This window comes from Prinia subflava, chromosome 11, assembly GCF_021018805.1.
Source record: "Prinia subflava isolate CZ2003 ecotype Zambia chromosome 11, Cam_Psub_1.2, whole genome shotgun sequence".
NCBI lineage: Eukaryota > Metazoa > Chordata > Aves > Passeriformes > Cisticolidae > Prinia > Prinia subflava.
The window spans coordinates 20334588-20353782 of NC_086257.1; the positions used below are offsets into that span (position 1 = coordinate 20334588).

Sequence of the window (19195 nt, forward strand, 5' to 3'; positions counted from 1 at the left end):
TAGATGTTCCTTTCCACATAGATTTTAACATAAAAATTTCTACAGCATGCCAAGGCTGCAGACTCTGGGACTCATCTTTTTCTTTGCATCCATGTAATTTCAGGGTTTGGATTTTTTTTAATATAGAAGACTTTTTTCCCCCAGAATTTTGGCCTTCTATGCAAATATCCATAATCATATTGTAAAGCATGTTTTAAAGCCTGGTAGTGCTCATAAATCAGGATAGTTGTACTTGTAATAATTTCTGTGAGTGGGTTTTCATGTGCATGAGAGGATGTGCAATATTTGAGAGTGAGATGAGCCATGATGAACATGAAGCAGATCAATAGCTGGTGAAAATTGTCAGGGCTTCATTGATTCCAATGGTCCCACCATAAACAGGAATTCAGCTGGAGCTATAAACATTGGCATCATCTCATCAGCTGCTCAGTGACAGTGGAGACTGCAGAATGAGGGGCAGCTGTTACCTCCACACCTTTGAGTGGTGCAAAAAGGTAAAATTCCCTGCTTAGTCACAGGTTTTGAGATCTTCTTTATTGGCTGCATGTGGGTATGCATGTGGAGACAGATGCTTTTATACACAAGAAGGCATTTTTTGAGACAAATACACTTCTACTGCTGTGATGGTACTTTTATCTTCAAACGAGAACAAAATAAATTTCAAGAGACTGTAGAAAATTTGCTTGTACAAATTTGTTGCACTTCTGTGAGGTTTCTTATTCATCCCAATAGCAAAGGGACACGAAACTCAGGTTTTAATCCACAATTTACATACAAGACTTAAATTCTTTTTCAAAACTAAAGCTTATTACAGAAATGATGATTTCCCAGGTGTACAAATTACTGAGAATTAGAATATCAACAAAAAGGAACGAAGCCAGGTTGCATATAAAAATCTACACCTCCTAGGTGACTCTCAACAGGTTTTTTTCTAAACATTTTCCGCCAGATAAAGTTCATTACCTTGTTCTAACAATTTCCCATTTCACAACGTTAAGATTTTACTGAACCTGTATATAAGAAATTAATTGTGCAATGGCATGAGCAGAACCTGAGAGAAAAGGGACTTTGTGCATGGCTGGTGATGAACTCATCGATTCTGCTGCAAAGTTCTTATGGACACTTTATCAAATGCTGCTGATTTCTGGTCTGCATACAAATTTATTGATGTGCCAGAATGGAATCAAATTAGAATATTTAGAGTAAAAGCCCATTTGCCACGTTTCAAATTGTTCCTATTTACTTGGAGGCCTCAGGAGGGCATCTTAATTTTATAGTGTTATTATTTCAAATAGAAAAAGAGATTTTTAATGTTATTTGGAGAAAGTCCCTTAGCTTGCAGACTGATAAAATAAAAGAAGCAGAACTGCTGCAACAGATACTTTTACAAGAGCTTTGAATGAAAAATAACAAAACCTCTGAAGGGAATTTCCCATTAATCTAATTTATTTGGAAGCACATTTTCACAATAATAATTAAATTATCTAACGTTCGCTTACATTAAAAAGCGACCACCTGTAACTCTTCAATACTAGAAAAAAAGGTGGGGGCAAAGGCCAATATTTTAAAGTAACATCACAGGGAAAAAGCAACAACTTCCAAACATCAAAGGGATACCATGATGTTTGACAGCTTCCTATGAAGTCAGCTGTTTCATCTCCTAGTGAAGTTGGCAACAGAAATCCCAGCATCTTCCGTGCAGTGGTGTCTTTAAAACTGTAACATATTTATTTGTTAGACCTCCATTCATCCGGTTTTCAGGGTGTTTGAGTAACAAAAACATCCAATAATTAAAGATTTGTGACACAGGGATCAACGTTTAGTACAGACAAGAGAAACCACAACCACATTTTCCTGTGGAGGATTTTATCCAGGGAGTTCATCCGTGCCTTGCCATTCTTCCGTGGGTGGAGAGCACCAGCTCTGACCAACTGAGATACCAGTGAGCAAAATGCGGTTTGTATCGGTTTTATTTCTCCTAGAAATGTCAGCACAGCACATTATATTGCCTGTAATTTTAATAGATAAACGAGACAATGATTCCATTGTTATTTTTTTTTCTCAAAATGGTAGAATACATTTTCTTAAAAAGGTCTGCAAACATATTTACAAAAGTGTGAAATCAATAAATGCAGGCTTTTTATATTTTTACTGAACTTCCAAAGACTGACTGATATCCTAATTTTATTGGAAATCTGGTCCAAGGATGATACAAGAAATTAAATATCACACTCAGTTTTGCTTCTGTGTAGGCTACCGTGAAAAACAAATCAAATAGATAAAATATTTTGAAAAGAACAAACTTACATTCCATGAAGCACATGAAAATATTCCAAAACCATTTCTTAGATTTTCATCTCAGCTTTAAAACATCTCTTTCTCTTCCCTGATGTTGTGTTAAAATGTGGGACACCATCTTACTTTTGGAAAGCCAGCTGCTGTAATGTCAGTATAAAGTAGCCACTAAAATATCATTCACAGTATCTGCATCACAGGAATGGACTTTTTTTTTTTTTTCCCCAAACAGGAGTGACAAAATTTGTGTTGTTGCCTTCATCTTTCACATTTTAAATACTATTGGCTGACAGAAATAAAGTGTATTGTCATGCTTGGTTTACCTAAATCATTTATTTTGTAACTAATAAAAGTAAACAATTACCAGATACTGTATATATAGAGATATATAGATATATGGCCACAAATAAACTATAGTAGAAAGTTATTTTGGTTTTGATAAAGTTAAGAAAAGCACATAAAATCATATTTCATTAATATCTTGTTTTATGGCCATCAATATTTTTGTATTTTTTTTTGTTTCGTTTCATCAACATAGCAAAATACAATCTTTTTGTTAAACAATAATTATCAGATGGCAGACAGTTCTTTTTATTGGTTTACATTGGCAGGTCACAGTCTAAAAGCACAACCACATCAGGCAGAAATTGCACACAGACCGCCCTGGATTTTGAAGACTATTTTTTATGCTTCTACAAAAAGACCTTAATTTAAAACTGGGGACTGTAAAAAGTACTAAGTACATGGTTTTCCCTTTTTTTTTTTTCTTCTTTTTGTTGTTGTTAAATAGGTATGTAAAAAAACTGAAATTGCAGTACTTTATTTTGGTTTTAGCTTAATTTTAATGTCTGTGCTCAATGTTAACAAACATGCTTTAACCTTCTCAGCAATCTTTTATAATAAAACGTCAATCACACAATAAAACCCAGGTGATTTTTTTTTCCCATCATGGAATACTGCAGATTTATTTCAATTTGGCCTGTTCCTCGCTTGTTTTGTTTTTTGGTGTTGATATTGCATTTTTAACTGTTTCCTGAAATCTGGAGGAGATTTACCTGTGACGACAGTCACAATGTCAGTACTTCTGTAAAAAATGGCTGTGGTGGGGCTGGCCCATAAATATGCAGTTTTATTAATTGTAGAAGTCACCCTCATGTCTTCAAAATCCAGACTGGTCTTAAGATATTACTCTTAATTTGAGACAGTTACCATTACTTCATTAAAAAATGACAAAACAGCAATAAACATTTTAGCTCTTTAATGAGCAAAGATCAGGTCTCTTAACATTGGAATAATATTCGTTATCCAGATTATCTTTATTTCACTCAGTGACCAGTAATATGGCCAAGAAATACAAAGTAATTTTCCATCAAGTAGTATACAATTTTTGTGTGTAATAAGCTTTCATTCTTGAAAAAGAGTAACTGAAAAGAAATGTTTCTGTTACTGCAGTTAGTTTGTCAGAGAAAGTTCTTCGCATTATCTTACAAACTATCAAAATTGCTAGTAATTTGAAAAAAGGTAAAAAAAAATCACATAACTTTAGTCTAATAGAAATATAGTACAGGTAAGAGAGAAAGTATTTATCAGGGATGTGCTCTTAAGTCCATCTCAATGATTTCTTTTATATAAATGTACATCTGATTACATATACAAACATTTTGAAAGGACCATGGTATAGAATTACTGGAAAGCAACAGGGGAATGAAAAATTTCTTGTGATTTTAGAACATTCACTTCAAATCACACAAACATATGTAGTATCCTGCTTTTTAAATTTCCAGTTGTTGTCTCCCCGTTCTCATATACCCTCTTTTTCTGCACTCTTGCCATCTGGTCTAGAGAATTGATTGGAATGACAAAGCTGATGTACAGCAAAAAGGGAATTAACATTATATTATGATATTATAAGTAAACTTTGTAACATGCAACATGAGTTGAAACAATAAATTGAAAGGTGTAATCAGAGAGGTAATATCGGGGCGTTTTTAAATGGCAAAATGTCATTGCAATTAAATTTTTTGGACACACTTTACCTTATCAATTTGAACAAAATACTCTGTAACTAAATCACAGCAAATTATAAATCCTTCATCAAAGGAGATTCCATTGAAGTTATATTTATTTGAAAGTTAGAGATTATTTTGGTGGAAAGGAAAAAGAACATTAATAGTATACATATTTTTGTCTGGGATTCATATCAGTGAGGGTCCACCACTGTATACCTAGAATGCCATAAATACCTTTAAGAACTGTTGCAATCCCTTCTCTTTCGGAAGCTACCATGAAATATTTTGCTGTTATTACTTTCGCCCCTTTAAAAAACTTCTTTAGGTTGTGCCAATTGATGGAGAAAGCTTCTATTAAAAACTCCAGTGGGATGAGAAGAATTTTAATTACGGCTTAATCAGCAGCACAGCCACCAAGCATATAAATTATCATGCACATCGTGCTAAAAAGATCCAGTTTCCTTTATTCCCACAACTTTTATACTGACAGCACTTATGTGATAATGTTGTACCTGCCAGGCTGTAAAACTTCTCTGACTGGCAGATTTCAGCATGAGCCCCTTTCTAAGGCCTTAACAGCATTGGTGCTTTGTGTACTTATTCAAATATGTAAATATGGTCTACACAAGAAAACAGGTCCAAATAAAAATTGGTGAAAATTATCTGACATTCCATTAGTGTGTCCCTTGTGCATATTTATAGGTTTTTAAAATTTTCAGTCATAGTTCTTTCCTGTTTGTGTTGCACATGCCTAATTCCATTATGTAACTTAAATCTTCAAAAAATTAATACTTGAATGTGAATGAAAAAGTATCATTCAGGACAACTGCTTCAAGCAATTGCAAACAGTTGGGTTTTTTGTTTTTTTGTTTCTTTTTTTTTTCTTTTGTCTGTTTCTTAAGTTCATTTGATATATGTACAATTCATTTTTTTCAAAACCCCAAATGTTCTTGATATGTATATTCACATAATATTCCTCCATATTTAAATAGTAAGAGTCTTGTAGGTTGAAAGCCAAGTAATCTTCAGTAATATCACCTACTGTAATCCATCAAAAAATAAAGTTTGTTTCGTCTTGTCTGGCTATACCCTGGTTGTTGAGTGTGAATGGGGGTGGGGATGAGGATGGGGCAGAGTATTGTTCTGTCCTCCAGTAAATGTGTTGAATGTGTGTAGGGGCTGAATCCCTGGTATAGTGTTGGGGATCATTGTGATGGTGTTGGGTGTCATTAAGGGGATATCATCAGGAGACCTTCTCATAGCTAGCGTGTAGTCTGGGGGACAGGCGGTCCGAAGAACCACCTCGTGTGGATGGATGGACTCACATTCATGATCCAAGTCAGTGTGCTTCATTTGGAGGGACATTATCTCCTCTTCTTGTGCATGGGTGAGATCGTTGGTGGTGGTACGCTGTGGGCTACACCTCCTGTGAACGTCGTGTCTCCGCTTGTCCTTTTTGTAGTACAACGCCGCAAAAGCCAAAATGTTCAGGAACAGCAAAGATGCGCCAACTGCGATGGTAACGCTCAATTCTGTTGAGTAGTCCCTTTGATCCACTGAAAACGGGCTCGGTTGTTGTTTGGGATCATCTTGTTTGGCTGTAGGAAAGGCTGAAGTAACTGAAACGGAATTTTTCCTTGTGGGTCTGAAAGTATTATCAGTCGATGGCACTTTAGTTGTGGTAGAGGTATACTGTGAAATGTCGTTAAGATTGTGCAGATGAGGTACCAGTTCCAACCAAAGGTTCACTTTATTGGCCCTGTAGTGTTCTTTAACTCGTGGTTTTAATCCAATGTGAAGATACAGCTGGTCTTTCTGAGAATATCTGGTCCATGCTACTTCTTCAAAACGATTTGGTTTCGTGTGGATGAATTTTGTGTCTTGCGGCACTGGTTGATTTGGGTCACTAAAAGAGAAAGATATCTCCAATGTTACAAAGCATTTCAAATGGAATTATGAAATTAACATAATTAGGACTTATACTAAACGTTTAAGACTGCCTTTGGACGGAGCAGAGTGCTATTGCCCAAAATTAGAGGCCTTAATAATCTTGATTAGAAATAGCATTATGCAAAAGAATCCTTCTTTCACACAGACTTCAGTGGCTTCCCTGGTTCTCCAAAATGCTGGTGTCTCTCAGTGAAATCTTGTGCTGCTGAGGGAAGATTGCCTGAGGTGTGGTGATATGGACAAATGTCTGAGAGACCAGTGTGAGAGAACATTAAGATTTTCTTGTCTTTTTTAGCAGCATAAAGTTCATACAACTCTGCATTTCTGTTTCTGTGAACCATCTGTGACCTTCCAGAGGGAAAGGATGATGGCAGAGATCAACTCAGTGCAATGCATAATCAAAAATAAGTGATCAAATGTAACAGAGGTTTTTGGACTCCAGTGGAAAAAAAAGAATTAATGAAAATTGCAGCACTTTCCAAGTATAAAGCCACATATTTTACGGTCAGAAGTGAGAATTTAGGATAAGATGTGCTACAAAAATAAGCTGTATTATATTTGATGCAATATTTATACAATTTTCTGTCTCATGGGATGAAAGTATCAGCGGTGGGGTAAAAACAGGTACTAAAGTAGCTGGTTTTAACTATACTCATATGTTAAATGCTTCATTTTATACTTTTCCAGAGTTTCCTTAATCAGTTTTGTGTATATTTTAAAATTTCCTCACAGAAAGTCTGCAAAGACATTTTCCCCTCTTTTTCCTAAATGTGAGCCAAGGGACAGTACAAGTAAACATAAATATCCAACTCAATTCTTAATCTCTTATTCATCCTACAAGTACAGAGGAATTCCCAAGGGAAGTAACAAAGGGAAAGCACACCATTCCACCCAAAGTTTGCACACAAGACCATTCATTATTTGATACTCACCCAGTTTTTGCAAAGTTTGTCCAGTACGTCATCACCACTGCACTTAGCATGACATCATTTTTGGAGAAATTACAAGGAAATAACTCAGTAGGACCAATCATGGGGATTCCTAGTACGTAAGGAACCTCATCTCCATGGGCTGCATCTGCCCATGCGGGTACCTGATCTGTCTGGCAATGATGGTAGAAGGCATAGAAATACGTAGGCGATCCAAAATTCGAGTGGAGATCTGCCGTGGCCACTGCTGGTGCAACCCACTGGTGATCAGTAAACAAAGCCAGCAGCGTTTTCCTTCTGGTCTCGGGGTTGTGCCTGTCTGCCCAGTCCGTGTACATAAATTTAATTGTTTCCCTCAATATATCTTTGCCTTCGGGATATCCGTACAAATTATCGACGAAATTAGAAACCGCAAAGTCAAAATCGCTGGCCGATATGCCGTCTTCACTATCCACAATGTTTTCAACAAACTTCAGCCCTTCCCCTTGGTTAACTCCCAGCATGATGTCGTAGTTGAGGAACTCCCCTTGCTCCATCAGGATCTGGGGGTCGTCCGGAATCACGTCGCCGTCGATGACTGGTCCAAAGGCTATGTGGTATCTCGCTGGCTGGATGTCCTGGTCGACGAGTTCTCGGTAAGGCTTCTTCTGCAGACATTCCACCAGCTCCACAGTGTCTGACATGTTGCAGCCAACTTTCGTAGCCAACATCCTGGCGTACTTTGCAGGCTGAAAGCTGACTGCCCAGCTGGAGAGAGCTGTCCCGCTTTGAGCTATTGCTCTTTGAAAAAGTCCTGTGGGGAGAAATATTTGAAAACTACTGAAGCGACCTTGAAACAGCCACAGACTTTGAAAGATTCAAAGGAGTTCTTTGAAACAATAGAAAACTTTAACAGAAGAGATACCTGAATCTTAATGGTGCTTAAATATACAGGGTGGGAGATCTTACTGCTGTTGTACCTACAGGTAATGTGCACAAAATAAATGCAGTATGTGCTGAAGCAAATGATTCTCCCTCAATATGGTCCAGCTGAGGAACAGATTTTCAAAAGAAACTCAGGAAGAAAAAGGAGTGGCATTACCATATGTAGGACAACACTACCAGGTTAAAAAAAAATCCTAAAATTAAAGCACCTTATAGGTTGGGGGAAAAGTCATCAAGTCTCTTAAATGGCTTGAAGTTTTAGGTATTGTTCAAGCCATCAGCAGTATGCATACCACTATGTATTAAATAAATCTATTACACTTTTTAATGTATTTTTTGTGATTAAACTTGGTTTGAAAGGTGCAGGGCTTTTAAATTCTGTATCAGTGCAAAAGTTTATATTCTGGAGTGATAGAAGAGAAGGTACCTGGCAGCTATTAAATTTATAGGTGCCTAAGTCAAAATCCTTTCTTGTAAGGAGCTTTTTAAAGGCAGGTTTATATTGATCACACTTACATAAAAAGGAAAATGATGTATTTTGCACTGCTTAGCTTTGTAATTCAGAGATTTAAACATATGTTCAGGTATTCAGTTAAGGGAGAGAGAATGATCTGGCACTCCATATAAACTTGCAGTAAATCCCAAAGACTTCAGAGCAATTAACTTAAATTTATGCTAATTTAATTAGCACTCTGGACTAGGAATTCTACACAGAGAAATAACAAAATATGTTAAAATTTATGTTTTCCTCTCCCCTCTGTAATGATTTTTAAAACATGTTGTGAACGATAGCCTCACCCCCCTGTAGTCAGTGAATTAATGAAATTATTTTGCTATTGGCTTTAATGCAATCAGAACTCCATGCTTATTCTGATACTTCTTTGCATTCTCTTTGCATTTTTCCACTCCATTTGAGGAGGGTACCTTGGGTTCTGAAAGAGATTATAAGTCTGAACCTTGTGTAAAATATTGCTCAGAAACTATATTTAGGTAATTTGGATTGCATTTAATAGGTATTTAGATTATATTTAGATAACAATGGCGTTTCTGCTGTTTTGTGAGGAGGTTTTTTTTTCATTTGCAGAGGAGTTCATTTCAGTATCATACCTTTTGCACAAACTGCTGGATAATATTTTGTACTGGATCCTACCTCCTATTACCACTCTGGGTAATACCAAATGGTCTATAGTGTTCAAAAGTTGTGCTGATTTAAGTTATATGGGTCAAAATTTTGTTTAACTTGTGCTGATGGGCACCTGGAGTCATTCCAGTGACTCTGGTGGAGTTCCTTAGGGAGGGACAGTGACACATGACCTCCCTCAATTCCACCAGGAACCTTTGCTCCAGTGCTTGATGAATAACTGGATACTCCCACCAGAGGAACTGGAGCGAGGGCCCTCAGCTTACCCCTGAAATTTATTCCAATAATGCACAAGATGGCTTTTGCTTTGATAAGCAACATATTTCTGTTGATAAAAACCCTCTCTGGCCTCTAAATCAAATCAGAGAAATGCTTTTACAGCCTCTATTGCAGCACCAGACCCTGTACACTCAAAAATAACTTGGAGTCTGTTGCTGGCAGGAAATGTTTTACAGGCTTCCCAGGAATTTTTAAATCATTCTAGATTGCATTAGGTCCTAATCTAAAAGTCTTCAAATTAGATAGGTGTAGAGACTGAAATGTGTAAACTCAAGCCTCTTCTTAAACTTATGAGAAGTCATATCCAAGATATTATTTTCTTGCAAGATGTGAGTAAAAATAAGAATGAACTTGAGCTATAAACAGCTAAAAATATATTTGCATGTTTATAAGGTCAGATATTGAGCTAGTATAAATCAGCTCAGTCAGTAGAATTACCACAGAGGATCCAGGCATTGTAATAAATGTAACTAAATGACAAAGCTGAATTTTCACAAAGATGTATTTCATGATAATTCATGATGTGTGAGGGTTTTTGCATATTGTGTAAATCTAACTTTATGGTTTTATTAAATATGTCTGAACAAGGACAGAAAGTGTAAGCTGCGTGTAAGAAAATGCTGATACAAACACTGTGGCTTGCTAAGTGCTACATAAACATCAGATGCTGGATTAAGTAAAAGTGGTCAAGTCCTTTGGCCATAAAACCATCTGAGGAAGTGAAACTAAACATCCCTGCTTGTCCTGAAGAATGCTGACAGAGCTATTCCTCCACTCAGACCATTTGGTGAAAAATGAACGGTATGAAAAATTATTTTCATTCTGTCCCAGAATTCGTGGCAGAAATTTGTACCTCACAGGATGGAGAATTACATTTTTATCTGATAATATGTATTATTATTATTGCTTGTGGGCTTCATACTGATGGAAAGAAGATTTAGATGTTCAATGGGCCACAGTGCTTTGTGGCCCTTATTCAATGTCTCACCACAGTAAATAATAATAATTTGCATATATTCATCTGTATTTTGAGAGCACTTTGTGAAGAGGGTGCTGCTCTGCCCACTTGCAGGTGGGTGGCTGTGAACAGCTCCATCTTGAAATAGGCTGAATTCTTCCTCTCAACTGTCAAGGGAATCTTTCAGAGGGAAATGACAGAAGCAGAGAGAGTTTCTGAATTTATAGCTTATGAAAGAGACTGGTTGATAATCATAGAATCACAGAATCCCAGAATGGTTTGGGTTGGAAGGGACCTTGAAGCTCCTGTTCCACCCCCTGCCATGGGCAGGGACACCTTTCACTGTCCCAGGTTGCTCCCAGCCCCATCCAAACCTGGCTCTGGACACTTCCAGGGATCCAGGGGCATCCACAGCTCCTCTGGGCACCCTGTGCTAGGGCCTCACCACCCTCAGAGGGAAGAATTTCTTCATAATTTCTGATCTAACCCTGCCCTCTGCCAGTTTGAAGCCTTTCCCCCTTGTCCTATCACTACATGCTCTTGTAAAAAGTCCTTCTCCACCTCTCATAAGTGAATATGAAACAGCATGAAACAAAAGGAGGTCTGGAAATGTTAAGAAATAACTGTTCTTATCTGAACCTGAACAATTTACATTTTCTTTTTTCTTTCTTTCTTTATTTTATTTGATAGCAGACCTAACCACCTCCAAATGAAACATAACATACATGGGAGTGTGGTGAGTTGATCTGTTTAATCCAAATTTCATCAAAGCATGGGTTTGCTTCTAAAGGAAATCCTCAAAAATTTACTTTTACTGAACCTTCTTCAGACACCTCCAAAATGCCTTGATCTGCTGTTGGCAACTTGGTGCCTCAGATTTCCCCAAACAGATTCTGCTCCTGGCAGAATTCTGGCCATGTGTGGGGATGGGACAGGGTATTTATTGTTTGCTGGTAAGAGGCAACACATGACTGTCCAAATATTGTAAATGTGGCACTTTGCATTGATGTCATGTTACACCAAGGATATTGATTTTAAGACCAAGTAAAGGGTTAGGGGAAGATAAACCAGGTGTCCTCATTCAACCTGGAGTTAATCCTTGATGATAAAGATGGTTTTTAGAATTCTGATAGAATAGAAGAAGATGGTGCATTGAGACCCTCAGGCCACAGTGCAGTGAGGTAATGCTTACATCTTGTTCTTACAAGCATCTTCTTTTAAATATCTCCTGTTTAAATTCAGGTAATTATGGAAGGAAGAAAAAAACTAAAAATCAAACTGTGAAAATAGACTAAAATTTAGATCACAGTCTTATTTTCCACTTGACTTTTCTTGTAGAAGTTATGTTTTTCTCTCATTTAAAAAACCATAATGGCATGGTCTAAAGAATCTCTCACTTCTATTGACCTTAGTGGTCTTTGTAACATGACTTTGGGGAAATGCAGCTCTTTTAATGTCAGCAGAGTTATGTTTTTATGACCAGCCAATTAGTCCCCCATGGAGATACAGCAATATAAATTAGTGGAGGATTAAATGCCCAGGGCACAGTGTGGTGTCCCTGGTAAAAATAATACAGATAAAACTATGTGAAAACAGTAAGGCAAAAGTAACATGATCAATAAGCACTAGCCATGCAAATGAGAGACACTGTGTGAAACTTTGGTGCAAAAACCATAGAAAGAATAAGTTGGGTGCCTCAAACAGCATGATTTTAATTCCCTGCCACCTGCCTCAACTAGAGAGAAAAGGTGTTAGTAATGGAATAGGAAAAAATCAGAAAAGAAGGAAATCCATTTGCAATTTGGATGCTTTGACAATTTTGGATCATGCATGCAAAACATTCAACCATCCTTTTATTAGATGACAGCAAGTGAAGTCCATGCAGTTTCAGACAAAAGATTTCTGAACTAGTCACTTATTTCCTTCACACAAAATAATAGTTTTGAGCAATGCAGCTGTTAGACTGAAAAGAGAAACAGTGTCATTTTAGTTTTCTTTAAATTCTGCTCCTCAGGAGAAACTAAACATGCCTTTCACAACTGTCTGAATATAGATGACCTCATCTACTGTGAGCATGACTGACTGATTTTCCAAAAAAGACACCCTTAGGTAGGAAAGAAAAGAGACAAAAATGATGCACCAAGAAAATGCTGTTCAGAAGTCTGCTATAAAGTGTTTCTACAAAGCTCCATAGGAAAAAAGAAGAAAGTGACCCAAAATTTAAACATGCACAGAAGAGCTGAGGGAGAAGGAGGCTTGTACAGCCTTTAAAAAGTTTCTTAATATTGAGCTGAATCCAACAGTTCATAGAAACAAAGAGAATATACAGAACATCACATAGTACTAATGGTGGTGGCATGCAGACACCAAAATTGTCAAAATTTGCAACCTGCATAATACCTTTGGTTGAATTGCTCCAACGGTTACCTTCAGAATAATGGGATAAAGTCAAGAGATTGACGCAGGAACCGCCTGCCCCAGATCCAAAAACAGTTATTCTTAGTGGGTCACCACCAAAGAACCCAATGTTTTCACTAGTCCATCGCAAAGCTTGGATTAGATCAAGGAGGCCATAGTTTCCTTTTGCTGCTTGGTCCCCGGTGCTCAGAAATCCTGTTAAAGTAAATGAAAAGAGAAGGGGTTAGCAAGGGCTCTTCTGAGTGATGCTGTTAAAACCTTCCAAGATTTCAGAAGTATATGCCATTAAATATCATGCAACTACATAGTTTCCATAGTCCCTGGGAACAATTTGCAGTTTTGCAGTCCTCCTGAAATAAAAAATATTTGGTATCCATTCTTTTGACCATGATAAATATATGTAGTAAAGATGAAGATATATCCCAGCAATATACTCATGTAATGTTAACAGGTCACAGCTGATTACTCCCAAGGACTCCGTGTTGATTGCACTGAGTTTAAAAGTTTAGGAAGTAGATAAGATGCAGCTGTTGTGTACATGATTTGATCAATTCTGTGTTGCTTTTCTGTGCTTGGATGCAGCCATGAGCTTTGCATGTGCCTTAGGTGCAATGATTACACCTCCCTGTAGACTCTGTTTGATCCTGTCCTGGCAACTCACTGTCTTTTACTTTTCTCTCCACTCAAAAATGCAGCTTCTGTCACAGGACAAGCCAGGCTGAACAATGGGAGCAGCTCTCAGCTCCCTCAGCTCCATCCCATAGCCATTAACCAGAGTTAATTCAATCTACATTAAATGGATAAAGACAATTTAGGTTGTTTCCATGACCCCTTAACAGCAAAAAGATAAGAGCAGAGGGGTAATCTGGGGAGCACTACAACTGCTCCCTTTTATTCCTGGAGGAAAAGTGTTGGAATGAGTCAGGTGCAGGAATGAGTGTTCCACACCTTGCTCCCAGCAGTCCCCTCACATTTAGCATTGTTGTTACTCTTGTCATTAGAGCCTACTGACTCTAAAAGATGCACAGCAAAAACTCTGGAGAAAGTCTCTGTTGATAAAAGACAGCACTTTTGGACCCCATTTGTTGACATTTCCAATTTTCTCAGCTTAATAAACAAATGTTTAAATACTGCCAGCATTATGAATAGTCCATACCTCCATTTGCATATCAAACTGATTTGATGCTCACTAAATCGTGTAACTGCTTTTCAGTACATGCTTTGTAGAGAAATGCAACGATTACAACAATTATTTCCACATTAATTAGATATCAGTGGGTCTTCTAGTCTCGTCAAAGTTCTACTGATTCAACTCTCTTGAGTGCAGACAGCCTACTCAAAGGAAGTTTACAGTAGTTTTGCAGACAAATGGCTCTCAAAGGAGTCCTACTCTTTCATTATGACAATAAAAGCAGCTTTTAAGACATTTCTAAGAAGACACGTGTGCATGTACATCTATAGAAGAAGGATTTAACAAGAATACAGATAGGTGCATGTGTGTACCCATATTCATGGACATAATGAACGTGTCCTTTGTTACTTTATTGTTACTCTGACTTGGTTTCAAATGGCAAGCTTGCATCTGGTGCTCTGCCCTGTGTATAAAGACCTTTATCCTGACAGCCCTTCCTTGCTGTAAATGGCACTGCAAGCTCGTGGCCTCTGCCTCAGCAGCTGAGCTCTGCTCTTCTTAGGGTGAGCAGCTTCCTTTGTGTAGGTCAATCCTGATTTTTGTAACCACAGAGGGGGAAGAGGAGAGTGGCATAAGGTGCCACACCAGCAATTCTCCTACTTCCAGACCTAATGTACCAAGTCTAATAGACATACTTCATTCATTGTATCTGTAGTAAACTGTTACTCTGTGCTGGACTTTAAAATAACCACTCTTCTACAACTGAAACCTGCCATATTTATTACCCAGCTGCATAAAAAGCAAAGTAGCATCACTACCATAGAGGAAAATACCCCCTTGATATTCAGGAGAAGCTTAGAAAGGAAGACATAGTTATAATTAATTCATTCCTTCTCACTTTACTATTACAGCACTGAGTTGAGATTATGGTGATGTTATTTTACTCTCCTTCACTTTGCTCTGTGTGGCCCCAGCACAGTCCTGCCTGCAAAGAACATTCATTCTTGTCTTCAGGCTCCAGGAAAATGTTGTTCCCCATAAATAATTTTTAAGGACACAGAGAGATGATGTCTTTGAATAGGATGGCAAATCTACTGAAAGCTCCCTAACCAGTGTCACTGCCTTTGGCAGCCTGCTTGGAGTTGAGGGATGGTTCCAGGGACTATAACAAAATTAAAACGTAGGAATTTATGGGAACTACAGGATCCCGTGGCTGTACATGCTGGGAAAGTGTTCTCCTTTCTTTGCATAAGTGTATGGCTGTGGAAATTCAGTGACAAATCAGTTCATCACAAGAAACACATAAGTGACTGCACTGATTCAAGGATTAGAGGGACTGGCAGTCCCTGAAGCACAGGCAACAATGAAATGAGAGCAGTTACAGCAGAGACCAAAACTGTGACATAAACATGTCCCTCTTTGCTTTTTTTGCTTTCAGATTCCCTGAGCCTGGTCAGGATCTGCTCTCAGCAGAGCTGCAGCATTGCTTCAAAGAGATCCAGAAGATTTCTCGAAAATACTCCAAGGCATTTATTAGGAAATTGGATGGTGGGGTTATAGCTGAGCTACACCAATCACTCTGAAGGAACAGAAATGTGAGCACTCTAATTTTCTGAAAAAAGTTGTTTTCTTTACTCTTTAATGGGCAGCAAAGTAGAAACCAAAAGTCTTTGCCTGGAAAACCAGCAGCTTAAAATTATAGACAAAGCCTTAGGGCAAACCCCTGGTGTCCAATTGGTTCATATCAAGTCCCATAGCTGGATGGGGAAATGGGAAATACTTGTGAGACTAAAATATACTACTTTTAAAGAATCTTCATGAATCTCCTGCTGCTAAAATAGATGTCAGGAACCGTGCATTCAATTCAGGGAATGTGCCAGGAGGGGGAGCTTTCAGTTTATTTAAAAAAAACAAAAAAAGGCAGTGTTAGTAATGTTCTCCTCATTCATCTATATTAAACAAATTATGACTTGTGTCCAGAGCAACAGCTCTGATGCAAAAGAAATATCTGACGCCTCCTCAGCAAGAACCACACTGGCTGATTTCCATATCTGCACAAGATGGATGATGATTGATGTTGACTTTCATGACATGAAACATTTCTATCTCATTTTTCAGAACCATAAGAAGCCTGTTAATATCACCACCTGTTCATGCCTTTTTTTTTTCTCATAGGCAGTGGTATCAGCATGACTTAGGAGCATTCAGAATGTCATGAAATCAGAGATGGGACTGATAAAACAGATGAGGTTTTTCCTTCCAGTTTGTGGCTTTTTTTTTTTTTCTTTTCCCAGTGAGGAGTGCCTCAATAAGGATAAATGCATGGAAATAAACACCTGGAGGGAGCTGCTTCAACACCAGCATCATCCCCAGGCTGTTGCTCTGTGGGTGCAGGTACTTATTCCTGTTTATCACAGAGATAAAACAGAGATTGGAACAATAGGTTTTGTCTTTATCCCAAGAGGAGCTTTCAGTGTCTAATGGATATAGATACCACACATTTTGGTGCATTCCTATGACACAACCATTGCACCATCGAGTTATTAAGCTCACAATTTTGAGTCACTGAGGGAAATCTGCTCTTGCTGAAAAGGTCTTGTGTGTCTGAAAGCGTCTCTGTTTTTAAACTGTATCAGCTAGTCTATTAAAATATATTATCTCTTTGCACATAGTGTCTTATTATTACCCCTGGATTGCCATCTCACCAAGAACGCTGCTATCATATTCTGCCACCTTTTGCTCTTGTAAAGAGAGGGAAGTAAATTATTCCTTATTTCAGTTATTCCAGAAAGACATTTGGAAAAACTGAGTTTTGCATTATTCTCTGAAAAGGTCAGATTGAGCTAATTTTGTTCCATAATTAAGTTCTTCTACTGGAAATATTCCAATCATCAGCTGAACAATTGCTATTTTATATTCTGAATGGAGAGGTTATCTCTTCTTTTATCTCCTCCAGAGGAGCAGACTCTAATAGAATTATGGAAGTGAGGATGTGGTCTTTTGTGAGTTTAAGAAAGAGATTTATTAAGCTCATTTGGACCATTTCTCTGTTACATGTCTGTTAGACAAATATGCAGAGAGTGCCACAACCCGGCCCTCTATTTTGTATTAAGAAAAATTTTAATGCTTTATAGGCTTATCTGCCTGGGTAATGATTTCTGCTTGCCATTCAGATAAATCTTTTTCTAATATGATTCCAGCATTTTTGAAGAGTAAATAAAGTAATGGACTTGGGAAACTTAAAATATTTAGTTGAAAACCTTAGGTAGTTGGAATTATTTTAAGCTCTGGCCTAATTTGAAGATTCAAATTAATGCAGAGAGGGAGGCAAAGACAGAATTTTTCCCAATGTAAGGGACTGCCACAACCCAGTGATGCAGTGAGAGACCAGGTGCAGGCTGGTGGGTATGAAAATGCCATTTCACATCACAAGAGACCCAAACCATCCCTCTAACGAGTTCTGTCCATATGAATGTTTGATGACCCAGTGACCTTCGTGGCTGGATGGAAGTAAGGGGCAGAATGTCTTGGTGGAAACACCAAAAAAATATCTGCCTGTGAGAAAATATGCAAGAACAAATGCTACTCTAAAAATAAAGCACAAAGGCTTATAAAAACTGGTCTGAGATGCTTAAAGGGCTTTTTCCAAGAGTTGTGTCTCTGAAAGCAGTAAAACTTAAGACTTTAATATTACCTACCTGTTTAGGCATGTGTTATAATAATTTAGCTAGGTTTCCAGGTACAATTCCCTGTGCAGTCAAATGCCAGCTTTAATTTTGTTAAAAGCAAATGTTAGATTGTACAAGTATAAATGCACCAATGCATACTGGAAGAATATAGAGTAGTTTTTGCGGGAAGAATTTGTATTACCTCTGGATTCATTGCTTAGGACTTCAATTCAACAGCTTCTTTTAATATTGAATGGTAATTGCCATGTACAGGAAATTTCCACTGCCCTTTAAACTATATCTACTCAGACAGGAATGTGAGCAAGATAAGCAAATTTTAAGAGAGATTGTTAAACTCAAAGAGCACATTTGTTTTCATCTAAGCCATCTCTCTAGAATTCACATCAGCTAGCTAATCTGAGTGATTTACGTGGGCAGCAGCACCGTGAACATTAATGTAGATGTGATATTCATGAAGCAGAGGATACTGCTCCTCTGGTCTGCTTTGCTGACCAGCACTTCCTAATTTTAACAGCATATTTTAGTCATGGGTAGGGGATAAGGTGACTAAAAGGACTAGGAACTCCCAAAAGAAAAATGTAGGAGAATATGAACTATTCAGTGCATGAAAAATATTCCTCTACAGACATCTGCAGTGTACCTCTGCTTGAGAATCAGACAAGCAAGTATTCTGAAAATGCTGCTCAAGCAGGTGCTTTGTATGAAATTCATTCCATATACAGAAAAGTGATTGCAACATTAGCAAAGTTCTTGTCTGCTTCTGTAGCTTTCTGCCACATACATATTAGTAATGAGATTAATGATTTCAGAAGTGCAAGATTTTAGCTTAACTCCATGAAATGTGTGTCTTACAATGCACCCTTTCCTGGCTGTTTCAGACCAGAGAATCACACAAACATGGAATTATGGTTGGGAAAGATCTTTAAGACCATTAACCCAGCACTGCCAAGCCAAACACTAAACCATGTGCCCAAGTGCAACATCTACACATCTTTTAAATCCCTCCAGGAGCGGTGACTTGGTCAGTGCTGCTGCCCCAGCAGACAGCCTTTGGAAATTCCCAATCATTTCATCAAGTAAAGAATTTACAGGGTTGAATCAGTAAATACACAACCTTGTCAATGTCTCATTTGGCATTTTGTAGGTATGCATGGGAGAAAGTGAGTGATGATCTATGAACTCTGATGTGCTGTTTCAGCACCAGTCCACTGCTGCAATTTTTAACGCTCCTCCCAGGGTACTAAATCCTTTAAATTAATATTACTGAAGTGGCTGGAGCCTACAAAAGGGGTGGATATCTGAAGAAATTCTTCCCTGTGAGGGTGGGGAGGCCCTGGCACAGGGTGCCCACAGAAGCTGTGGCTGCCCCATCCCTGGAAGTGTCCCAGGCAAGGTTGGAGGGGTCTTGGAGCAGCCTGGGACAGTGGAAGGTGTCCCTGCCCATGGCAAGGAGTTGGACTAGATAATCTTT

General features: G+C 38.0%; 1 protein-coding gene across 2 annotated transcripts in view; it reads right to left on the minus strand.

Moving 5' to 3' along the window:
• Positions 1-1535: 1535 nt before the first annotated feature.
• Positions 1536-19195, minus strand: part of NLGN1 (neuroligin 1) — a 205233-nt gene continuing 187573 nt past the window's right edge. For both annotated transcript variants that reach the window (XM_063408223.1, XM_063408222.1), the window contains 3 exons: positions 12886-13098; positions 7187-7976; positions 1536-6210 (listed from right to left, as the gene is read on the minus strand). In XM_063408223.1, the coding sequence (XP_063264293.1) occupies positions 5388-6210; positions 7187-7976; positions 12886-13098 (1826 nt within the window). In that variant the 3' untranslated portion in view covers positions 1536-5387. The remainder of the gene's footprint in view (positions 6211-7186; positions 7977-12885; positions 13099-19195) is intronic.